The sequence below is a fragment of the Clarias gariepinus genome, chromosome 22 (genome assembly GCF_024256425.1).
Source record: "Clarias gariepinus isolate MV-2021 ecotype Netherlands chromosome 22, CGAR_prim_01v2, whole genome shotgun sequence".
NCBI classification, from domain to species: Eukaryota; Metazoa; Chordata; class Actinopteri; order Siluriformes; family Clariidae; genus Clarias; species Clarias gariepinus.
In genome coordinates this window covers 16948501-16974071 of record NC_071121.1, presented here as the reverse complement: position 1 = coordinate 16974071, position 25571 = coordinate 16948501, and the positions used below count along the sequence as shown (strand labels likewise).

General features: G+C 40.0%; 1 protein-coding gene across 2 annotated transcripts in view; it reads right to left on the bottom strand.

Annotated features, from left to right (window-relative positions):
• lama5 (laminin, alpha 5) overlaps positions 1 to 25571 on the bottom strand; it is a 73928-nt gene that overhangs the window by 27543 nt on the left and 20814 nt on the right. The window contains exons 3-35 of one of the 2 annotated variants that reach the window (XM_053481786.1): positions 22297 to 22414; positions 20699 to 20817; positions 20175 to 20345; positions 19915 to 20012; positions 16427 to 16542; positions 14486 to 14604; positions 14289 to 14379; positions 14060 to 14194; positions 12112 to 12174; positions 11880 to 12020; positions 11027 to 11164; positions 10746 to 10880; positions 10496 to 10630; positions 10118 to 10255; positions 9950 to 10002; positions 9716 to 9815; positions 9555 to 9607; positions 9351 to 9456; positions 9175 to 9274; positions 8933 to 9089; positions 7257 to 7395; positions 5632 to 5774; positions 5393 to 5496; positions 4765 to 4918; positions 4480 to 4643; positions 3792 to 3900; positions 3539 to 3636; positions 1887 to 2058; positions 1623 to 1749; positions 1185 to 1324; positions 980 to 1095; positions 611 to 822; positions 134 to 335 (exon numbers count right to left, since the gene is read on the bottom strand). In XM_053481786.1, coding sequence (XP_053337761.1) covers positions 134 to 335; positions 611 to 822; positions 980 to 1095; positions 1185 to 1324; positions 1623 to 1749; positions 1887 to 2058; positions 3539 to 3636; positions 3792 to 3900; positions 4480 to 4643; positions 4765 to 4918; positions 5393 to 5496; positions 5632 to 5774; positions 7257 to 7395; positions 8933 to 9089; positions 9175 to 9274; positions 9351 to 9456; positions 9555 to 9607; positions 9716 to 9815; positions 9950 to 10002; positions 10118 to 10255; positions 10496 to 10630; positions 10746 to 10880; positions 11027 to 11164; positions 11880 to 12020; positions 12112 to 12174; positions 14060 to 14194; positions 14289 to 14379; positions 14486 to 14604; positions 16427 to 16542; positions 19915 to 20012; positions 20175 to 20345; positions 20699 to 20817; positions 22297 to 22414 — 4166 coding nt within the window. Of the gene's footprint in view, positions 1 to 133; positions 336 to 610; positions 823 to 979; positions 1096 to 1184; positions 1325 to 1622; positions 1750 to 1886; positions 2059 to 3538; positions 3637 to 3791; positions 3901 to 4479; positions 4644 to 4764; positions 4919 to 5392; positions 5497 to 5631; positions 5775 to 6792; positions 6923 to 7256; positions 7396 to 8932; positions 9090 to 9174; positions 9275 to 9350; positions 9457 to 9554; positions 9608 to 9715; positions 9816 to 9949; positions 10003 to 10117; positions 10256 to 10495; positions 10631 to 10745; positions 10881 to 11026; positions 11165 to 11879; positions 12021 to 12111; positions 12175 to 14059; positions 14195 to 14288; positions 14380 to 14485; positions 14605 to 16426; positions 16543 to 19914; positions 20013 to 20174; positions 20346 to 20698; positions 20818 to 22296; positions 22415 to 25571 lie in introns of both variants that reach the window. The other variant, XM_053481787.1, reaches the window with a different exon arrangement.

Here is a 25571-nt window from a genome sequence, read left to right as displayed (position 1 = left end):
TTTTGCAGGAGTGAGAATATCACTGTGGAATGTGGTGTGTTCAGGTCAAAGATACAGTACACATACACACAAAGTCACGTTATTTGCAAGTCATTGCAGGAAACCATGTGGTCGTGGAGCAGAGATGGTGTACCTGCACTGGCCGCTGTTCGTGTCGCAGGTGATGTCCTGGGCCGTGACGCCGGGCTGGGAACAGTTACACATCTCACAGCCCACCAGGGGATGGCAGCCGAAAGTCTGCGGCTCACACTGCACGCACTCCGGGCGCAGTGTTCGTGGAGGACAGATACACTCTCCTGTCACTGGCTCACACAAGCGTGTGCCACAATTACACGCTACAGACATGAGGGCAGAGACGCAGGACAAACAAATATGATGCATTGGGTTTATAAAGCAATACAAGTGATATAATGATTTATATTGAAAAGGTTTTTAATAGAAAAAACACACTAACTTATTTTTTTAACTGTAAACAATAAAAAATAAAAAAATCATTTCTAGTAACAAAATGCAATTATTATGACCCAAACAAAAGGTAATAAAATAAAAAATATTTATTTATTAGTTTATTTAGTTTCTTTATAGATGACCCCATTTCTCATTTACTCACGTCTGCAGTTAGGGAAGCCGTAGTATCCAGTCGCACACTGCGAGCAGTCTCGGCCGATCACGTTGGGTTTGCAGGGGCACTGACCACCGAATGGTTGGCATGTATCGCTCTCAGACCCGACCTCATGGCAGCCGCATGGTACTGCACCATTATTGAAGTGAGCTGAAAGAGACGTGGCTGAAGACTTGCAGAACTGGGAAGCAGTCTGTGGGCTAGAGAAAAGAGTTAAATCATATATTCATTTATTGACTCCAATCGCTTCTATTCATTCAAGCAACACCTAAACTCTATGACATGCAAATTAAAAAACTTTTAATACTGCATCAGTTTCATGCATTTACTCTGTTTTATTTATTTATGCATGAGTACTTGATGTAGAAGCTGTTTTGTCCGCAGTTGCTGATAAAGTCATAGGATTTATCCAGTGGCTCTTCGGACAGATATCTAGAGCTGTAGCTGCTCTCTGGAACCACTAGAATGTAATCCTACACAACAACACAAATGCAAATCAATCAGATTGTTATAAACGTATAAAAGCGTTCTATACATAATAATTTTAAATCTTAGCACTCACCAGCCAGAGTGTTTTGCCATCTGGGACTCGCAGAGTCACGATAACCTCATGGTCAGTCACATCAAGAATAATCTGGTTTTCTGAGACCAGAATGCTACGGCAACCGTAGCCATGAGGGCAGAAGGTGGCATTGGCATGACCTGGATGGGAGACATTTTAAAAAGTCACTAACTCAACATTTTTAAATGACAAATAACTACTGTACAGTGGGGCAGAAAAGTATGTAGTCAGCCACCAATTGTGCAAGTCCTGCTACTTAAAAAGACGAAAGATGAAATTTTGTTATTAACCAAATACTTATTTTTCACCATAATTTACAAATAAATTGGTGGCTGACTAAATACTTTTTTGCCCCATTGTATGTACTGTAACAGCAACACTGGCCTTTTAACCTGAACACAGAACTAATTGTAGGCAACATCACTAAATGATCCTCACCCTGCCAAATTCGTCCACCATTTACATAAATCTGTACAGTGAAGGTTGGGTGCAATGGCTGGTGGTAGTGTAGGATGAACACATAGCGTCCCAAGGCATGCACTTGTGTTGAATACACTACTGCATTCTGAAAAAAGGAAGGAGGAGGATAAAACTGGTAAGTAATAATGTATACAGTACAGTACCACAGTGGTAAGAGTGAAAACACATGGTTTATGAATGCAGGTACGTAGTTGTAAATCCAAACAACAATGTGAAGTGAACCTGTGCAGAGTCCAGACGGATGTGGTCGCTGTTGTCAATGGCAGTTGGGGGCGTGTCCCAAGGAGTCAAGTGTTCAGAGTCGCCACCTGCATTGTCAGATAAGGAAGCCCGACCCTCCTTCAAAATCAGAGACTGAGATGGGGTTTGGAAGCGAGAGGGGACACAGGAAGCACTGGAAGAAGAAGCAAGAATCCATCCATTACAAATCAGTATGTTTTGAGGCTCCTGATGCAAAGATTATAGATCATTTCCTCTGTTTGTCCCCACTGTGTAAAGGCCTAATATCAACTATTTATGGTGCATTAACGAGTTTGAGTCACACCACTTGTAAAATTTAAACTGCTTGGGAGAAAGACAGATGAAACTTAAGATGATACTCAAGCTTGCCAATTAAACCTCCTTATCCACCGCACCTTATCTTCAACCAGACCCCCTGATTGCTCTTATTGGCATCAGTGGAGAGAAAAATAAGCTTCTAACTCCAGCTAAACATTGATTATTGCCTTTTGCATCCATCCCGGCCCGACGTTCTCTTTTATTTAAGTGGAAAGACGCCACCTCACCCACCCCCGCCCAGTGGTTCAAGGAAATCATTTATCCCTGGAGAAGATTCACGAGTAAATCTGTGATTCAGACTTGACATTTCAACAAGTGTGGAAGCCCTTCCTTTACTTTTTTCATAAAAACTTATAGTTTAATCCTTTTCTTATTTTAGTGATTGGTTTTTCACTTAATCTTTTTTTGCATACAAAACCCAGACTACCAGCTCCATGTTTTTGTTTCTTTCTTTTCCTTCTTTAAATATGCCTGGTGTTTATCCGTTCTTAGACATGTAAGGCTGACTTGAAGTTGAATGAGTAGGATAGGGGGATGTGGGGATGTGTAAGGTGTTTATAAATACAGATTAACTTGTTAAAAACAACGCGTTAGAGTAAGTAGTTTGGATTACTTTTTTGATGTAACGAGTAATCTAACGCGTGAGGTCCGCCATTTAAGTACTCAGTTATTTAGTAACTTTTTCAAAAATGTAATCCATTATTTAGACAATTTATAATCTGTGAGACAGACAACAGTAATTCCTAATCCGTTAGTGTGTGTGTGTTTGAGAGAAAGTCGTCCTACAAGCCCCGCCCCCGATAACCCGCCCCCCTCTGTTATTCCTGGTTTTATACCCCTATCTCACCTATGCGAGGACTGCACGTGGAAAGATTGAAACCTAATCACAGCGCCAAAACTTGCTGTGAATGATAATGAACCGTACTTACGGCCAACGCGAGCAACCCGCGTAGGCGAGATAGGAGTATTAGTAGTTAACAGATGGGCCAAACTTCGCTTAAGTCATGAAGGTAGAATAATTATAAAGATCTTGACTTAAACAACATGCATGAGGAATCACAAAAAAGTAAAAAATTTTTTTGCAATGAAAAAGTACTCTAACTAGTTACTTTTATCAAAAAGTAGTGCTATAATGTAACTGATTACTTTTTAAAGACTAAATAAATTGGTAAAGTAATTAGTTACTTTAAAAAGTAATGTCCCCTGACACTGGTAATAAATGAAAAAATATTGTTGATTAAAAAATAAATCAGCATGTTTAATCTTCATACAAGTGCTTAAGCATCAATACACTACAGTACGCTACACAGCAGTACCTGTCAGGCTCAAAGTGCCCATGGGTGGTAATGCAGTGTACTCCAGGTTTTAGGTACTCCATAGTGAACCGAGCATGAGGGATCAGGTACACTTTGTACTGGAGGGAAGATCAGACATACGAAATATGATCATCCTTGAGAATAAATTACATAAAAACTGCGACACATCAGTCATGCATTAGACACGAACAGATTATTTTTTTACTATCCTGTGTAAGATTAGAGAAAAGCAAAGGGACAAATGTTTTCTTACCAGGAAGAAGTTGCTTCGGTCTGCAATGAGCTGTATGTCAACTTCTGTAGAAAGAGTAAAGACAGCTATGCGCTGCCTTTCATCCACAGACACTGCACGACACAAGAAACTACACCACACACACACACAAAAACAAAAACATTCAATTAATTTGGAATTTTAGAAAAGTTAAATTATTTACATGAATAAATTAAGATGCATGAATGAAAAAGAAAAACAGAAATTTCTATCCGTAAAACGTTAAAATGCCAGAAAGCTTGGCTCAATCATCAGCAGTTCAATGAAATATTTCTCTCCTAAGTGTTTTTTGCATCAGTTCATTGCGATAAAATACCAATTAAGATTTCATATAGTTAAAACACACATTAACAAGGCACCTTAGCGAGTTAAGTAAACTATACTAGATTCATATTTGCTTTTAACTACATGTACACAAAATGTTAACCAACTTACAGTGCAGCACATGATGACACAATGTCTGCACCAGACGTAATATGTTCTTGAATATTTACCTTAAACCTACTCAGTTCCCAAATAATGTTAGCATATAAACAAAGAAAATTAATAATCCTGTGCATCAACTTTAAGCCTAAGGGTGTGAAACCAAAATAAACTGAACATTCTGAATAATAATAAATAATTATTGAATTATCACTCAGTCTGTGTGCACGCAGACAAATAAACACACCTGTATGCGCAGTGGAGTAGTGTGATGCGCTGCTGGTGGTTGCGTCCTCCAGGTGTGTTAACAGACACAGTAAAAGTCTGCAGAGCTTTCTCTTCACTGGCATATTCCACCACAAGAACATATTCACCAGGTAACGGTACTCGACCGCGCAGCTGTATGTTGATCTGCAGAGACACATACAGTATAGCGGACTTGTGGACTGACAAGTATAAATCAATGCATAAAATCTAACCAAGTAAGGTGACATGGCAAAAGAGTTTGCAGTGGTGTGGGTCTGATACTCACATCATTGCCACTGCAAACAGCCATGTCTGGGTGTTGAGGTGTAATCTTCTCTAAAGAGCAAGATCTGGGCAGATGATTATCTGATCTGCAACTGGCATCCTTACAAGAAAGAGATGGGAACTCCTCCAGAGACAGGTACTTATACAGCAAACAACTACACATGGCAACACAAAGAAACCATTAATGTACACTTTCATTTAATAAGCACTCACATTGTAAAAAAAAAACATAATGTAAAAGTACAGATATTAAATAAATTATTTTACATTTAAGCATTATGCAGAGTGACATTTTACATTTTTTATCGCATTTATTTTTTCATCTGAGCAATAGAGGGTTAAGGGCCTTGCTTAAGGGCCCAACAGTGGCAACTCAGTGATGCTGGGGGTTTAAACCAGTGACCTTCTGGTCAGTAGCCCAATACCATAACCACTAAGCTAACCCTGACCCCTATTATTATTATTATTATTATTAATAATTAATAACACTGATAATGAATTAGATCAGAAATCACCAAATACTAAAAAAAAATAGTTTTTTGTTTCTTTCTTAAGAGATGTAGTATTTAGAGCAGGTGTATGGATTGCAGTGGAGTGTAAAAAATGTCTTGCATGCGTTTGCTACTGACTTCTGATTAGGCTCGTGTGTTGGGCTGTATACACAGGGTTCAGTCACTTTCAGCTGTAGAATAGGAGCTTCATAGTACGCACTGGGCAACATCACCAGATAGTCCTGCACAAAGACACAGAGAAAGACATTACAAGAAGTTTTTCACTCATACTCGGCCCGATATACTAATCAAACCTGATGATTTCGGAAAAATCTAAGAGACACCGAACAGAACAATTAAAGTAAAATTCTGCGCACCAGTAGAATGCCTTCAGCTTCGATGATGATGGTCCAAGTGCCAGGGTTCATTACAAATGGCTCAGCAAAACTGTTCTGAGGCACATTTACAAATGTGGGCTCTGAACTGGGAGCAAAAACGATCTGTTTGGACTGTTCAGAACCTGGGCAAAGAGAGAGCAACGGGGTAAACGATATTCAACCATCTTATTAGGTTAACTTACATGTGCATTTTTAACTTGTGTTCAGTTTAACACTTTAATCTTAAAAGTGTACCGGTGCATCTCAATAAATTAGAATATCATCAAAAAGTTAATTTATTTCCATAATTCAATTCAAAAAGTTAACTCATATATTTTATAGATTCAATACACACAGACTGATATATATCAAGTGTTCATTTCCTTTCATTTTGATGATTATGGCTCAATTCAGTATCTCAGAAAATTAGACTACTGAAAAGTATAACCATGTAGTGCTCTCAATACTTGGTCGGGGCTCAGTATGCATGAATTACTGCAGCAATGCAGCGTGGCATGATGGCGATCATTCTGTGGCACTGCTAACATGTTGGAAGCCCAGGTTGCTCTTTACACTGAACCTCAACCAACTTGGACTCTGTGCCTCTCCTCTCTTCCTCAAGACTCTGGGACCTTGATTTCCAAATGAAATGTAAAATTTACTTTTATCTGAAAAGAGGACTTTGGCCCACTGAGCAACAGTCCAGTCCTTTTTGTCCTTATTTCAGGTAAGACACCACTGACGCAGTCTCTGGTTCAAGAGTGGATTGACACAAGGAATGCGACAGTTGTAGCCCAAACCTTTGCAGGTATTTTTAAGTTATTTAATTCATTAGAGTGTGATACCACGAGTCTCTAATGTTGAACTGTTTCACAATATTCTAATTTTCTGAGATACTGAATTTTGGATTTTCATTAGCTGTAAGTCATAATCATCAGAATTAAAAGAAATAAACACTTGAAATATATCACTGTGTGTGCAGTGAATATACAGTATATAATATATGAGTTTCATTTTTTTAATTGAATTACACAACTTTCCGATGATATTCTAATTTATTGAGATGCACCAGTAAATGTAACAGTTTTCACAGTATTATACGAACAGAAAATTTAATAACAGGCATGGGCTGATCATTGTCTGAAGATTCATCAGACATACCTCTTCTGCTGTTGGGATAGGCTGTGATTTTGCCGTGGGAGACGGCAGGCTCAGTGCTTACATATCTGAGGATCAAGCGCTTGAGATACACGTCCGCCTCATTCACGTGCACCGTCAATTTAACTGCGCTCTGAGATAGACAAAAGTGAGGAAAGAGCAGGGGGAGGAGGAAGGGTAAGAGTGAAATGGGAAGGGAAGGGAAGGTATACAGCAAAGGTCTGTGTTAAAGACCTAGAGTTGGGAAGGTGAATCTAATCTAGCTATCTGGGTCTGTCTGTTTGGATTCAGACCCTGGTGGAGGCTTGGAGAGGAGAAGCCGTAGCAACCGAGCTAGTGAAGCTTTTGGATCACCTGAGAGCATGCGCATTTGAGAATCAGGAACAGGAAAGAGGGAGTGAAGGGAAGGAGTAAAGACGGAGGTGGACATAAAAGATAAAGAAGAGGAAGATAGATATGGGACTCACAGTTGCTGCACAGAAAATTCCTGCTGTCTTCCATCACCGAGACGCGCCCCCAGACGTCTGTGCCTCCACGGTTAACATAGCGCAACACCACATGGAAAAGATCTGGGGATCCGACCACCACTTCAACCAGAACCCGAGGCTTTGAATTTTGAGAATATCCGAAATGGAGCGCAAGGGAGAAAGAAGGAAAGAGAGCACAAAAGCAAAAGACTTTTCTTAAAACCACCACCGGCACTACAGTATCAAGCCAAGAGCAGCACAAAATAATCAAACCGTTACACACAGCTCTTTCACCAAGCCACAAGCCAAGCCAAGCGATATTTTAAAGACTTCATCAAGTCTTAGAAAGTGAGCTGCAGAGCATTAAACATGCACAGGACAAACTTAAGATGCATACAATATTTCTGCACAAAATTCTTAGTAAAATGAATACATTATACCTTTACACACATTACACATTTACACAGAACATCAATATTTTGGCAGACATTTTCACGTTTGTTGAGACTCATTTTCACTCATCTTTATCACTTAAACATTTGCTTTTGTCTGTTCTTTCATTTTCATGCCAATTTGGTTATCTGCCAGTTTGCCCCATCAGCCAGCTCTACCCTGTCATACAACAGCTACCAACTGGGGAAGGTGAAGGTCACTGAGTGCTTTCTGTAAAGCCTGATTCATGCTTCTGCACCTATGCAGAGCATACTTGCGTACCCAATGGCAATGTGATCATTTACACTCGTGTACTGGTGTGTCAGTGTGACTCTGCGAATACTCCATCAAACCAATAGTTGGCGGTGGAATTTCTGCTCTGCTGCATCACTTCACCATTCTCTGGGAGGTTTTCTTGGTGTACGACAAATTTTTTACGCCATTTTTTGTCTTACTTTTAATGATACTTTTTTATTCCATCGCCACAACGTGTAGTTACAGTTGCGGGACATGCGTATCAGGCTACGCTGTACAGGTGTACACAAGATCTACAGTTTAGACTAGACGCTAAAACATAAATCTGGCTAAAGACATGTAAAAACAGCTAGTTGCATATCTTAGATGTGAGTGCAAACAAATCGCGGAAGTAGCTCGCATATATTTTATACTGCAGTGCATCAGATACTAATATTTACTATTATATACAATATTTCCTGTTTGTAAGTAAATACAGTATATAAAATGTCCAACATCCAGTGTATTGTATGTGTTTGCGTGTGGGGCTGCGAGAGAAATAAATCGCCATCACAAGTTTCAACTAATCAGTCCAGAAGCACAATGATAGTAGAATGCTGTCTTGTAAAGCTGTCCTGATGGTGAACGACCTTAATTTTGGAAAATCATCAACGAGACAGAGTTCACAGCCCAAAACAACTCTAAGACAAAATGGCGCCTGTTAAAGCGCGCAGTAAACACATAATACAAAACCAAAACACCAAACGTGTGTGTGTGGGTTTTTTTATGCTTTACATTGTATATTTGTGTCAAAGGTGTATAAGACTCACTTTGTCTGACTTACGAACAAATCTGACTTATGAACGTGCTCCTGGAACAGAACTCGGGGACTTACTGTATTGTTGAATTTATTTATTTCATATAAAATTTATAAATTGAAGTAGGAGATAACAAACCCAATAACATCTAAAAACTTAGTTTTTTTCTTTTGTCCATTCTAAAATTCTTACCTGAATGATGGACATCTCAGCGTAGCCCCTCCAGCTAAACCCCTCAAACTCCAGTGGATTGTAACCAAAACGCACTGGCCGGCCATCCAGCGTTGTGCCTTCTTCCACCTCAAACTTCAGGTGGTGAAGGTCAGGAAAGTAGTGATCAGGACGTGGACTAGGAAACAAAACCAGGAGTGTGTAGCTTCACAGTAAAAGCCAGGACATACTACACTTTTAGAAAGATGCTGTATATCTCTTACTGGTTGCATTTGGGCCCCTCCACATTGGGTCTGCACCTACACCTGCCTTTTCTCTCCTCACATGACGGAAGAGCTGAACCTCCAATATCACACTGACAACCTGGAATCCCACACACAGTCAAAGGCTAATAATTCCAATATTATGCTTAAATTATACATTTAAAATATCACCTTACCCTGGCAGCCAAAGTAGTTGTTACGGTCCAGATGGAAGTAGCCGTCCTTACATACTGTACATGTTCCACTGCACACGTTAGGCTTACAGTAGCATTGTCCATTACCCTGAAAACACACAATCACGCACACAACATTCAAAAACATCTCATTTACTCCATTATGTTGTGTATACCTTTCACATTTTTTCCAGACAGTGAACCCACCTGTCTACACTCTGCCACTTCACTCACTGTCCCTGCAGTGTTACACTCACAGCCTAGATAAAAAAAAAAAACACCACCAAGTGTAATACATTAAACAGTGCAATGCATTACAGTCGAACGATCACATCAACGACTGCTTTATTGCTGATAATCTTTCTTACTTGAACACCCAAACACAGTATCGGGTGAGAGGTTCCAGTAAAGCGGCTTGCATCTGTCACAGGCTGAGCCCTCCACATTCAGTTTACACTCACAGGAGCCCTAACAAATACGTGTTAGTAAGAGAGAAAGTGATGCCATGAGTACGGTCAGTCACTGGATGGTATTTTCTTTATAAAGCAGGCTAAATGGTTTTATATCAAGTTTACTTAAATACAGATGTTTGCCGTTCTTACCACAGTGGGCAAAATCTCATTCTCCAGAGAGCCGGCGGGATTACATGTTCCCGCTACATGCGAGAGAGAGAGAGAGAGAGAGAGAGAGAGAGAGAGAATAGAATTAGACTGCGATTAAGACTATGTGAGCTCAGCCCTGGCTGTAGACTGGAAAGGAAGAAAAATCACCTTGGCACAGGGGAAAATTGTAGAATCCAGAGCTGCACAAGTCACACCTCTCCCCCACCACATTAGGTAGACACACACACTGCCCTGAAACCGGATCGCACACGCTGAACCGAGAGCCTTCCTCTGAGCACTGGCAGGCTAACAGATACGGAGAGAAACACAGAGATCAACGTCAGTATATAATTTACTTCAAACGATTAGAAAACTGTCTCTGTCATACAGTTCTCAGAACTATCAACAGTTTTTACGCCCTGATTTTCTCCCTAATTTAGTCGTATCCACTTCCTCCCCGTCACTATGGGGCTCCCACATTAAGGCTACTACTACCAGTGAGTAGATTCAAAATAAGTCCACATTTATGAAGATTCTGTGACTTACGTGAGCAGGTAGGGAAACTGTAGTACCCCGGAGCGCAGGACTCACACCTGGGGCCGCTGTAGTTGGGTTTACACTGGCACTGCCCTGCCGCATTGCAGCTGGAGTCTAGGGATGTCCTCGGGTCGCAGGTGCACGCTGGGAAAAAGATACAGCTACGGTGAGACATGCTACAGCAAGTATATCATATAGAGCAAGTCCATGGGTTTGTACTGCAGTGTGTGTATGTGTTTGTGCATATGTGTTTTCTTACCCTCGCAGTTAGGATAAGAGTGGAAGCCCGAGCTGCACTGATCACAGCGAGGGCCTGTAAACTCGGGCCGACATGCACAGTGCCCAGAGGAGTCACAACCACCAGGTAGAGCGCCTATAGCGCTACAGCCACAAACTATAGAGAGAAAGAGAGACAGAGACAGAGAGAATGTATGCTTATGTGTAATTACAAACTTGAATGCGTATTAACCAAAAAAAAAAACAGTGTGTGTACTGTGTAACCAAAGACATAGTAAAAGATGAGACTTGGCACACACTCACGCTGGCACAGAGGGTAGTTGAAATAGCCGGGAGCACACTGATCGCATGAATAGCCGTAAAAGCCGCTTCGACACTCGCACTGTCCTGTTTCTCCATCACATGCTCCGTCCAGACAACCTGGGCATGTGCACTGACAGCCTAGAGGAGGGACAGAGGGTCAGATACACACTCCGTGTTTGTGTGCAGGTGTGTGTGTGTGTGTGTGTGTTTGTGTGTGTCTGTACTGTTTGCAGCAGAACAACACCAGTTGCTTTGTTTGTGGGTATCTATAAATAGTAGTATAATTATATTTTATCACTCTCTACTGAACTGTATGTGCATCACTCTTATCCAGAGCGACTTACAAAAAGTGCTTTAAAGTTTACATAACTGGAGGGATACTTACACTGGGTTACGTAACTAGGTTAATATCACTTCATCTGCTTGGTGCATCGCCTTCTTAACCTAGGACCTTAACTTAGTCCACTGCTCTGGAATAAGGTCTATCTGGACTTCTCAGACCACATGACCTTTTTCCATTACTCCACTCTTTACGCTTATCAAAAAATGGAAGCATTTTTTTTTTTATCTCACTAAGTGGTTTTCTTATGGCCACACAGCTGTTTTTTCCCAATTCTGTGAGTTCTCGCTGCATGCTGTGTGTGGAAATGCTCTTACATTAACACTATACTTACAGGTTTCAGTTCTTAACGTGTTCTTAATGTGTATGATAATACAATACGACAGCATGAGTTCATATGAGATATTTTAGCCAGTGCTTGATAAAGCAAAATTATTATAAATCTTCATGATGCAAAAGGAAAAAATATCTCATTACTTAATTAGTCAAATGTGAATGTGTGTGTGTGCTTACGATAGCAGTTGGGGCCGTAGTACCCCGGAGCACAGATCTCACAGTGCTGTCCTGAGAAACCAGGTTTACACACACAGGTCTGTGTGTGTGGGTTTGCCTTACACGAATTTCCTTCTGTGCCTGCCGCATTACACTCACAGTCTATAAAAACAAACACACATGCACAGAACCCATTGGAATAATCCTATTTCATATAATATGATATGAAAAGAAATCCACAGATGAGTCTTACTGATGATCTCTCCTGCAGGCCGAGCCTCTCCGTTGATATGCGTGGGGAAGGTGGGAGTGACCACTGCAGCAAACACACACAAACATAAAACATACTTTATAGTTTCATGCAAAAATCAGTTTAAAAATTGTTATACTGATCAGCTAGAATCTGCAAAAGATGCATCAGCAGGCCCAGGTTTTTATATTCATATCTAATAAAGATATATTTCCTAATAATAGTTATGACATCAATGCAACTCATTAACTGACCAAATCTTTCAAAAAATAATTACATTCTGTAATAACTTGGTAACACTGCTGTATCTTTGCGTGCTCTTACTGCTGTACTGTGTCATACACAGCTCAAATGTTTGCTTTTATCATATATGTAATCTTTCTTCATGGCCACCACGATCACTATTACATTCAATCTGCTTTAATGTCAAAATGCATATCTGTCATATCTGTCTCACAGGCTGTGGGTTTATCACGTGTTTACGTTTACTCATCATAAACATAAATGTCAAGGTCATATTGGGCTTTCAAATATTTTACTTTAGTGTTTTGACTTTTATTTTGACCAGACTTTTATTTTGACGGTCATCTCAGGACTGCATTTCCCAGCATACCATCCATGTTGTAACTGTACCCACCTGCACCTTGTTCAGTTATAGTCTGTCTATATATAAGGTGCGTTCCAATCGGCCTGAAGTACCCTGGGAAGTATACTAGACTGGGTGCATGTTAAGTGTAATTCCAAACTGCAAGAAGCGAAAATGTTCAGTTCAAAGGGAACTGCGAACGTTGTAGGAAACGCAACAGAAAAGGGAATGAAAAATTTCACATAAGTCATTGTGTCTGGCTGGAGCGTGAAAAAATGGAGCTTGAAAAAAGATTTATATATTTATTATTATTATTAAGGACCACGTCATATTTAAAGGACACAATAATTAAAAATTTTACTTAATCAAGAAATACTTAGATGGGCGGCACGGTGGTTACACAGGCTCAATTCCTGTCTCTGTGTGCATGGAGTTTGCATGTTCTCCCCCTGCTTGGTGGGTTTTCTCCCACAGTCAAAAAGACATGCAGATTAGGCTGATTGGCGTTCCTAAATTGCGTGTAGTATGTGTGTGTGCCCTAGATTGGCATCCTGCCTTGTGCCCTAAGTCTCCTGAAAAAGGATCCAGGCCCCCCGCACCACTGAATGCATGATGAAGCGGTATAGATGATGAGTGAGTGAAGAAATCCTTAGTATTATATATAATCTTGTAAATTAATCAAAAATGTTTTTACCAGTTAAACACATTTCAGCAGCGCATGTTTTATAATGGTATTGGTTTTTGTTTCAATGAATAATCAATATTTTATTTCCATAGTGTGAAATTTCTACAGCGGCAGTAACAGGTACTGTATCTGAGGTGCTAATGTTAACCCAGGATTCCCTGCACAGGGAGCAGGGAGTAGACTATAAAGTACACTGTGGAAGGGAACAAAGCCATTCTGTTCTGTTAAGTTTATGGTTTTTTTGTTCACTTGGTTTTTGTATTAGCCCAAGCCCTTGTTCCTGTAGTCAGATTCACGTTTGTACATTGTGTTTGTTTTGTTTCATAATCTCTAATCTACACTTTAATAAGCCACAGTCTGCACTTGCATCCTGTCTCTCCTCCTGCATTCGTGACCATGTCTTTTAATTTGCCAAGCCCATGGCCGTCCAACTTCCTGTTAGTGATCATGATTGACTATAGCTGGTCGCTTCTCTGCATACAACATAAAAAAAGGTTTGTTTGACAGCACTTAATGGGTTGACTAACATATCTTCTGCTGTACAATCATTCTGCCTGAGAAAAAGACCAGTTCTCACTGGTGACCATCTTCATGATGAGTGCATATAAACTTCTGACCACAACTGCTTCTGAAAAAATGATCTGTCTCGCTCTTTCTTACACACACATTCACACACTCACAATAGCAAGCTGGAAAGTTCTCATATCCTTCTGCACAAGAGTCACACTTCTCCCCCGTGTAGTTGGGCTTACAGTAGCAGCGACCCGTCAGGTCCTCACACGTGCCATCAGTAAAATCTGACTGACACAAACACTCTGCATAGAGAGAGAAAGAGAGAGAGAGACTCAAATGAGACTCAGTAGCATGAGATATTGTTCCTGTTTGGTTTTTATATGGTTCCACTCTCACGTGAACAGGCCATAGGCGACTCCAGAGGGTAGTCAGGTGACCTGTAGTATCCTGGTACACAGCGCTCACAGTTGATTCCTGTAGTGTGGTGCTGCACAGAAAGGAAATACCAAGAGCATCACCATATCTGAACTGACTACTCAGACAGGACATTGAGTGATATTCCTTCTTTCTTACTTTCTAGTGTGTTATCTTACCTGACACTCCATACACACTCCGCCTCCTTGGTACTTGCCGTGCATGTTCAGACTGGCTCGTCTCCGGTCTACCTCGGGGTCGTAGTAGCACTTATACGAGTGTCTGTTGCAGTTACACTCTGCGGGCGGAAACACACAAGAGTGTATTATCGATCATTTTCACTTTAACTGAATGGGGGGCGCAGAGGGGTGGCAGAGAGGAGTACACTACATGTCATTTTCAGTCATACATTAAGAGCATTAAAATAAGTAAATTATTAAAATAAAGTGCTCCTAAACATTACAATAAGAAATTTTAAATAGGTTTACTGTTATTTATGCATATGGTTTATTTACTGTAAAATAAAATGTAGCATGCAGACAAGATAGAAAATGATCTCTGTATTGGAATGTAAACAAAACTGTCCTAGAAATATATTTATTTAATAAAATAATAAAATAAAATAAGCTATGATGCTGCTGACGCGTCTGAAGTATGAACTATGAAAATCTCCCTCTATTTGGATTTCTTAATTGCAGGTTTCACTCCACTTAAAAGAAGCAAAGTTAATATGCATCAGACGCTTTACATGAAATCCCTCTGGAGTATCAACTACTGGATGGTTATTTCGAAGGCGACTTATATTTTATAATTACTGTCATTAAAAGATTTTCTACTAGAGATAATGACGGTTAGATGAAGGGAGAAAGCACTCACAAGTACTAATCTCTACACATAAAACAAAATAAAAGACTTCCTTCCCCCTCACTACAGTCATTATACTGTAGTTTAGTCAGAATCTTTTAGTGACCGTAACTACACAAGTATGAAGAATAAAACATTACACGGTAAAAAAAAACATCCCAGTGTATACCGGTTTCAGTTCTGTAGCACTGGATAAGATGCAACTGCAGCATACAGACCCTGGAGTGATGACAACCTCAAAGATGAGCTGCTGTCTCTGTTTTTTTTCAACGTGGCTCTGCTAACAGATGTTTTACATCCTCAATATCTCAGTGTGTGTGTATTTCCTAGACATTTGAAGTTGATATCTAACATCCCACTCCAACAACCATCAGATTTGCAAGCTTGTCTAATGAGTTGCCTAATAAAAAAAACACCCGCTATCAACAACCAGACAATATGCTCAGTTCTCACAAAGCAGCCAGTGCAGGATCACAAAGCTCTTTCTTGACCTTGGGGTCCAAAGGCCAGTCTGTCTGACTGATCCCACAGAAAAGCCAGAACTTACCGACAATTAAAGGCGCGTGATAGTAAGAGACCAGAACACCCAGTGCACCACAGCCAGCCACACCCGAGGCCCAGCAGGCAAACAGCCCAAGGCCACCAACAGGGCCTGCAGATCTAAATACGGGTGGGATGCACCGGACATACTAGAACACTCAACAGCTCCCCCCAGAGGCACTTGGAGCCATGTGTTATGGCTGATCAAAGTATTAATTTTGCAAAGTTCAATATAGAGTAGAGTTTTTCTGCTGGTCGTTTCAACATCAACACTACTGAAGCTGCTTGATTGCTGGGCTTTGCATTGAGATTGAGCATTTTTAATAAAATAACTGCACTTATTACGTATGCAGCCACAGTGAGGTCAGGCACTTTAGTCGTTCGAGGAGGCCTGGAGTGCAGTCAGTGTTGCTGTTTGTCCAAAAGGTGATCATGAAGTTTGCTTTGTGTTGCTCCTAAGCAACTTACATTTATTTCACTTAAACATGTGGACGCTGTTAAGTGTAAAGTGGCAGCTTGGCAGTGCTGAAATTTAAACTCAAGCCCTTCCTGAGGACCTTTCAGAGTGATGCTCCAGATAGATTTGGCCATTTAGTGTATCTAGTATTTCTTGTACTTTATTTTACTTAATAACACTGTATTGTGTGTCTTATTTATTTATTTCTTCTCCTGAGAGACGCATATGTTTAAAAAAAAAAAAGAGTGAAGAAACTCACGTTCGCACTCATTAGCGCTGTAAGTGGTGGCTGGCTTCCATGGCAACTGGTTGAACCCGGGGCAACAGTGGTCACATGATGGACCACAAGTGTTGTGCTGGCAGTCGCACTGTAGTCTGGAACGGCAAAGAAAAATGTAACACAGATACTGTACATGCGCGCACACACACACACACACGCACACAACACAAATACAAACACAAGTAAACAATTCATACAGGTGTTACATCAAACAAAGCAGGTTATTGATTTTATATATCTCTCTCTGTCTGGAGGGGAAAAAAACAGAGATAGTGAAAGTGGCTTGTCAATGGGCTTCACAAGAACAGCACAAAAACTTCTGTCTCTGTTCAAAAGGATGAATGTTTTACATTGACCTGCGAGACCTGAGAGAGGCTACAATTAAACAAGGGAGACAGACAAGAAAGACATGACAAAAAACAGCAAAAGGAAAAGAGTGCAGGCATTATTTCTAACTGATTAATGGAAATAAAATGTGTATGTGATGGTATATATCCTTAAGGCCATAAGTACAGATCAGTGCATAGGGCAACATGGGTTCTCCATTGTAGAGGACTTTCGCTGTTTCCGTAGCAGTTGTTTTTTCCGGGGCGGGTTGCTAGCCCAACGCCCAACCCTTCTCCTTTCTCATCCAGCACTTGGGAACCGCCACGGCGGAGCTCTAGACCTCTGGCTGCGAGAAGTTAAGGTGACAGTGCTAACCACTGAACAACCGTGCTGCTATTATCAGCTTGTATATCAGTACTGTAGTACTAAACACAAAGTACTTCCTCATATATACTCTCTCTATCAGTACAGGTTGTAATCACTCGCATTTATTTAATCAACATCATTGTAATTAATGATTCAATCTCATTGCACCCAGTAACAGTAAAGTAACATTAGAAATGGGATTTCCATCTAACTGATTTCACAGGTATGTTGAATTTGCAAATAAGAAAGTCCACTGCACAAATTTTTAAACATTGGGAAACAATTAACATAGAGACATGTGCTTGTGTGATAAACACCAAGAAATTACAGCCAAGAGACCCGCTTGACACACACGCACACACTTCAACATACATCTGTTTCACATCATTATAATCTATGGAGGGCCTTTGGCTTTTCTGTGTATAGCTCTGAAAAGGTGAGAAGTTTCTATTCTGATGGCTCTGACACTTTTCCACATGATCTCACTCAAGATTCACAGGGACAAGACACACAGTAATCCCTGTTTCCCAATCGCAGCTGTAGCCTCTAAAAAAGTCGGAAAAAAAGTCTGTAAATTCCTGAAATATTAAACAAACCACCTGCCAGTTTTCAGACAGTGTCTGCTTCGATATTTTTTGCAAATGTCATTACGACAGCATTTTCAAAAGTTTACTGAGGTTTCTGTAATTTCTGTAAAATATTTTTTTCCCTGATTATTCAGATTGGAAAACAATGGTTTAGGACTGTTTATTGGGACTGGATTACTGTGTAAACACAGGACCTGTATAAATTAATAAATGCTCAAAACATTCTCTGGGCAGGTCACTGCTGGACCAGCCCATTAAAGAGGATGTGAATGTTAACAAACCTGGCTTATACTTTTTTACCTTTGTCAGGGCCATTACTTTTTCACCTTTGTCAGGGAGTGGTTGGTGTTGCATAACCTTGTTTCTTTAATTAGTAAAATGGTTATTTAAAAACTGTGGTTTGTGCTTCCTCGTCTTCCTCTTGTCATACATTACAGTTTGCATAAGAATCTGAATCCATAGTGTGACAAATTAGCAAAAATAGAAATTCATGACATTTCTTCACAGCACTGTGCCTCCATCTACTATGCACGCATACATGGTTTTGGGTTCGTTTTTTTCTTATTGGCTCTTCTAAGAGGTCACAAGACGTCTAGGGGTGTGCTGTGGTGCCTGGCACCATAACGTTGGCAGTGGACACTTTGGGTGTTCTGGGTTGCGGGATCAGGCCTCCATAGATCAGACTTGTTTGTCTGGCGTATCCCATGAACGCTCAATCAGATTGGAATATGAGGAGGTTGAGTTGGTAGCATTGGGCTCCTTGGTGTTCTGCTGTGCCCAACGGTGTTCTGGTGCCCTTTCATCATGCCCAACATTGAGCATTGAGCTTTTTTCAGTGATTTGTGCTGCACTGGCTTTTCTGTGGGATTTGATAGGACAGACTGGCTTTAAATCCTCTCGGGCATTGGGTGCCCATGATCCTGTCTCCAGTTCACTGATGTATAGGTTGCGATCAGTGTTGTTCAGTTCATCTGCGGGTGGTTAATCAGTGAATGTATACAAGCACGAGAGAGAATTATAGTTAATATAGTATATATTCCCTTCCTGATTCCTACGCAGATGTAGCAGGGATACTCAAGTAGCTAGCCGCTGTTGTGCGGTCTTGAAACCACACACCACATAAGTCACAAGCTGCCTGCAGAGGCTTAACTATAACATTCCCTGCCCTGTCATAACTACCTCCACTGATATATACACACAGCCCTATAGATCCAGACATCACACGACTGAAATATGGTCTCTCTAAATGCCTTAAAAAGCCTAAAAACATAACCTTGAGGGGAATGCAGTGTGATTATTTAAGTCCTGTATATACATGTGAGTAGGTCAGTGTATGATGTCATATGTTCTGTATGCACGAACATGCCTGCATTACCTGACTCTCATGATTATTGTTAGAATGGAGATGAAGCTGATACACATGCACACTTTTTTCATTTGTTAGAATACTATTCTCTGCAACATAAATGAACTGAATTAGAAACCTGTTTCGACAAACCTGAGTGTGGCACATTGACAAACTGAAGTAATAAATCACAACGAACTGATAAAAAAGTGTGTGTTCCATGTTCCATGTGTTTCTGGCTCCAGGAGAAGATTATTCTTAACCACAAAACATCTGATAGCTTACAGGACAACCTTGAGCTACTAATCCTGAATTAATAAGAGAGATAAAGCTGAAAAGACATTTATATTTATATATATGGGTTGTAAGTATATTTATCTACTTACATATATTTATATTTAATTACATAAATATAACCAGAGTAAAAATAAAATGCAGTTTAAATGCAGCTGAATTCTGAACAATTTTGCATAGAAGAGCGGGCCAAAATTTCTTCACAGCGACATGAGACTCATTGCCAGTTATCGCAAACGCTTGATTGCAGATGTTGCCGTCATGGGTGGCACAACCTGGTATTAAGTTTATGGGGCAATTACTTTACTTCACATAGGGCCATGTAGGTTTGGACTGCTGTTTTCCTTTCATGAATAAAATCGCCATTTAAAAACTGCGTTTTGTATTTAGTCGGGTTATCTTTGAGTGATATTAAAATTTCTTTGATGATCTGACAAATATGCATAAAAAATAAAAAGCTAGAAGGGACAAATACATTTAGACAACACTTAAAATTTAGCAAGATCATATAAAAGTCCTAGAAAAGACACTTATACTGTAGTGCTTACTTGTAGGGGTCATTGGGATCAACAGCGTTGCAGGCTTCAGCATGGCCATTGCACACACATCTTCCTCCAATGCTGATGTCTTTGATGCTGTAGTAATACTGCAGAAAAAAAAATATCGAAAAAACGTCAATGCAAAAAATAGAATTACATAAATAAACCATTATAAAATTCTGTTTGGATTATACAGACCTCTCTCTATTTAAATTAATATCTTTTTCTGTAGTTATAATGGCAAGAGTTTCATGCTCATTGCATCTTACCCGGCGGGTGACGGTGGGGTCTCTTAGTGCTTTGCCCATCAGGTGGCCCAGCAGTGTGTTGGTGCGCAGGAAGCGCAGGCGGATGTTGGTAGCTTTGGTGAATTCCCTCAGCACCGGTGAGTAGGAAAAATTCATGGCTCCTGGTCGCCCATTAACCAGAGAAACCACAATCTGTGTGTGAACGGTAGAGAATGCACACAGTATGTGAAAACCAATGGACTTGACTTGAGATTTGTCCACAAGCTACAATTCATCAAAACTTTCTACTACAACTTTTTATTAAAATTTTTTATAATTTTTTTTTATATATAAAATTTCTAAGAGATTCTTTATCCATGTTACTTTACAGATGTGCAGATTTAGATTAGATCCTTAATCAACAGGGCAGATGTGACAGTCATAATAAAAATCACCCCGCCTTGTGCCCTAAGTCTTCTAGCATAGGCTCCAGGCCCCGTCATGACTCTGTATACAGGATAAATCGGTACATACAATGGGTGAGAGTGTTTGATCAGGATCATTACCTCTCCATTTTCCAGGGGCACAATACGAGAGTATTCGGTTGTGCAGATGACATCATTGTCATGGTTGATGCGCTCGATGGTTCTCTGGCCAAATCGCTCGATGCAGTCTCTTTTGGATGCTGTAAATCAAAGCACCGAATGCACACATAGTGTGAAAAATCTTAATTTGTCTACTAATAGAATTGTTAAAGTTAGAGAGTGAACAAACATTCTCAAAATCGTTTCACTGTACTTGGACACAAATCTTCCGTGTACAAGGTAACTAAAAGTCGCTCACATTCTTATAACACTAGATGGCATGAACAGGTCCAGAAACAACATTCTTGCAATGTTCTAAACCATCCGATGTATAATGTTTTGCTTCATTTCATTAGAACGCTTATCACTTCTGCTCCCACACGGTCGCGTTTATACAGAAACATTATGGACACATTGTTTTTTAGGTGAAAATGCCTGCTCGGTTTTCTCCTCTCTTTCACCTCTCTGTTATTCAGATGCGTTCTGCACAGAGGTGTTTGTGGAATACAAAGCCAACAACAGAATATTATGTTTCAGTGCGGTAAAACATACGTCAATGTTTCTTGCTCCAGCAAGAGCAAAAATGCCTTTTATAGTTGGTGGATGATTTTTTTTTTCTTCTTCTCTTCGCTACAGCCAGCTGTGATGGTGAAAGCCTTCACTGCAAATCCAAAACAACAGGAAGACCAAGTGTGCAAGTGTGACTAGCTGGGACCTGTTTTTATAACACGTCATCTGATGACCTCACCATCATTTCATTTCAGATCATTTAATTGCTGATTCCAAGAAATTTCCTTTACTTTTATACCCAACCTGTACTGATAGTGATTCAAAAGTAAGCTTTTATTAACCGGCGTGTTGCTCATGTTTATAGAATAACTCTTCTTCAGTACAAATTGTGAATCTAATTCACAAGCGATGCATTTGCGGCTTTTTTTAACTAAACACTTGAACATTCTTTGAAAATCCCCTCTGTAGCAGATGTCTGCAATGCTGGTTTCCCCTTTTTAAACTTTATCAATCCGTGTGCGTTCCTTATGTCAACAGTGACATCTGCATAAACATGATGTAGAACAGTGGGAGATCATCAACTGCGGCAGTGACTTTGTTGAGGACCTCTGTACAAATGATAAGTTCTTTTACAAACATGTGTGATTTAAATGAATTATGTAATTTAATAAAAACTTATGCCCATTTTCACATTACTCACAGTAACGTAAAGCATAACTATTCACCCCCTGGGTCACTACCTATTTAGACAACGGAAAGTCTTCTGGACATGTCTCTGTCAGCTTTGCATATCTGACCATTCTTCCTGTCAGAATTGCTCAGGCTCTGGGTGATTGGATGACGACTCCTGGTGAACAGCAATCGGGCTTTGACATCTTGGGTCATCTTTTAATCACTTTATTTTTTTTTATCAAGTGCCAACTTTCCTGATCATTCCAGGATGGACCATTTCATCCTTGCATTGACTGTAAAGATATACAATGCTCCTGTCTATACTACAAACCATAAAAGTACTGTACTTTGGAACAGGGATGCATTATACATGAGATGCATGTTAACAGTGTACTCACAGGCAAAGAACTGCCATGGATGGTACGTCTCTCCAAAGTCCACAGACCGCTCAAGGACCCACAGGTCAGGTCTTGGAGAGTTGGCGAATTTGATGAGCACATAAGCCACATGAAAGAGCTGTCGGAGACAAAAAAAACAGATATGTATAATCTAACATGCAGCTATACAATAGTGGTGTATTGACAGTAATGGCTGTAAGGGTTGCCAATCCAATGCCCTTAGTGGAAAACTGACCTCATGTAATCCTTTTTTTTTTTTTTTTAAAGAGAGATTTAACATAAAACAATATTTTTCCAAAGAATCTCTAGTGTACATTTAGAGTTAGAAGGGCTTGTGGGAAAGATTAGATTTCAGTCAGAATGTTAGCATAATATGTGACATTATGCTTTGATCCCACTGAGACCGTTTAATCACATTCATATTTTCAGACAGAACAGACAGTGAGCTCACACAGGCAGAGTATCTGACACATGTCTTTGTTAGGATTACTAAATCAAAGGGAAAAGAGAAAAAAAAAAACACAGAGCAGACAGGATTACCAAACCGCAACTAGAAATTTAATAATAACATAAAGATGGCAAAGAATCTGTTTTTGACGTTGTAAAGTAAAAATCATTTCTAAAGAATCGCTTTGATTGATGCTCGTTGGACGTCCCAAACTTCTTGTTGCATTATTGACATTCTTGTCACAACAGCATGTTCTCATATCGTACACTCATATGGTGAAATATTTATCTGTATCTCTGTATATACTACTACACTTTCCCAGCGGTACTCTAGTAACAGCACCTGATCATACACACCACAAGTCTCATTCTTGTTCCTGTCTTATTTCTGCTCCTCTGCTTGAGAAGCATTAAAAAATATATATATATATTTAAAAAATAGTTCTCGTCTACCTGGCTGAAAAGTTGTGCTTAATAGAATCAGTTCGTTAAATTAATAGGTAAGGGCAAATACTTATGGTGCAGGCCCTTTATATGCCACTTCTGCAAATAACAAACATTTTATTCTGTATAACTTAAAGCATATTAAATAAATGGCCCTGTTGGTTTTATATCCCAAGCTTTTTAGTTAGGAAATTACACCTGGACTGAACTTTTACATATAATTTATCATTTTTCCTCTATAAAAGCATTCTTTATATAATCTCTCCATAAATTCATCTTCTTTCAGGCAGCTCCAGGAGACATCCAGCTATTTCCTTCCTGTCACTAGTGATGACCTACTTGTAAACCCCTTGACCCTTTCCCACACAAGCACTTTTCCAAAAACACTCCACAAAATTTCACAGTTCCTTTATAATTTTGCCTGCGGGCCTTGAAAAGGTCAGTGAGGAATTAAAAAAGTGAACAGTCTGCATTGTTACTGCTTTCTTATAATCTGAAGTAAAGAGTTCAACTGGGTGTACCTTATATTTTGGGACATAATATAGACATGCCCACTATATGGCCAAAAGTTTGTGGACACCTGGCCATCACACTCATATGTGGCTTTTAAACAAACTGTTTCCACAAAGCACACCACTGTATAGGATGTATTTATACGCTAAAACAATACAATTTTCCTTCACTGAAACAAAGAGGGCTGAACCTGGTCCAGCATGACAATGCCACTGTGCACAAAGTTCAGTTCTATTAAGTGATGTTTTTTCAAGACTCAATCCCTGGAACCCCTGGAACTTGGACACCTGGAACACTGACTGCGCACCAAACCTCCTCACTAAGGAAGCGTTGCCATTACAATCACAATGGTAATTTTAGCTTTTGGTCAGAATGGATTTGCATGTGATGACAGATCAATGACTTATAGCTGACTCCAATGTGTACGCGTCTGTCCTTTGAAATGGCACACATGCGCACATCACTACAATATTGCTCAACGCATCTGGGTTAAAACGCATCATATTTGATCGACCACTCTGGATTTTGCTCTGGAGGATGCAAACAGGTAGTCGGCTTAATTTGTTGAGGTCAAGAATAAGAAAGAAAGGAACAAAAAAGTCATGAATTCCGATCGGCCCGTTCTCATTCATGTCGCGTGACAATTTATCCGATCTAGGACCAAATATGATTCAGATCCGATGTAAAAAAATAAACCTCAGACTGGTAATGTGAACATACTGTAATGATCCTGTCGCAGAATGAGCGCTAATCCCCAAAGCTATACGCCAAAATTCACTTGAAAGCCTTCTGGAGAGTGGATGTGATATTAAATCAAATCTGGAATGAGATTTGTGTTAATCCACAATTAATCTAGCTACCTAATCGCTAGGTTAAGTGATATTAAATCACTCAGAGTTAAGATCGCAAATAATGTTAACAGCAATTCATTTGGATGCTGGGATCAAAGCCATGAATGAATGAACAGCGGTTCCACCTCTACTAAGCCACTCATGCCTGATGAATTCTGTCAGCCTGGGCCAAGTCAAATGAAGGATTTGCCAAAAACAGGTGTGATTAGGTGTGTGCCTAGAAGTTTTACCTCAGACAAAAGCAATCTATTACTCAACATGAACAATTAAATGTCTAGAGTGAGAGGTAGATCAAGAAAAGTGACCCGTCATTCATTTAAATCCAATGCTTTATTTGCTGTTCATCCCTCTATCATAAGGACTGCACGCTACAGTATTTGACACACTACAAAATATGAGTGGTTGCGACTGCAAAACAAATAACACTATGTACATCAAAGCATCTAAAAAATTATATTTCATAAAAGATTGCACTTTCTTTAAGTGCATTTCTGTGACCTCAGGCCAATTCAACAAAAGTCTCCCCACCCCTGAGCTTAATGATTACACATTCCTCTGTTGGCTTTCTGCATTCCTCAGGTTACCATGGTAATAGATATCAGCGAGTAAAACCCTCGGGCGCAGAACTGAAAACGTAGCGAGTAGGACAAACCAGCCAGCGCGTATGCTAATAGGGGATGTGGGGCAGGCGAGCGAGACATAGAACAGCTCTAATCTTAAAAGAATGACATACAGATGTGATAAGCTAAAAGAAGACTGATAACTTCATTAGACTACTTCAAATAGCAGCTGGTCTAGACCTGATTGGCTAACTGGCTTCTCTTTGTTCAGGTGACACTACAAGGAACTAAGATTATCTACCACAGACACACACAAGCAAGTCTGAACACAGCTAAGACCTGCAGATGTTTCAGGAGGGTAAAACACCCCCATCGTTACTTCCCATCCTGTGAATCCCTTCCTGTCTCTCTATGTCCTTCTGTCCTACTGTATAGTGGACACACACACACACAAATATAT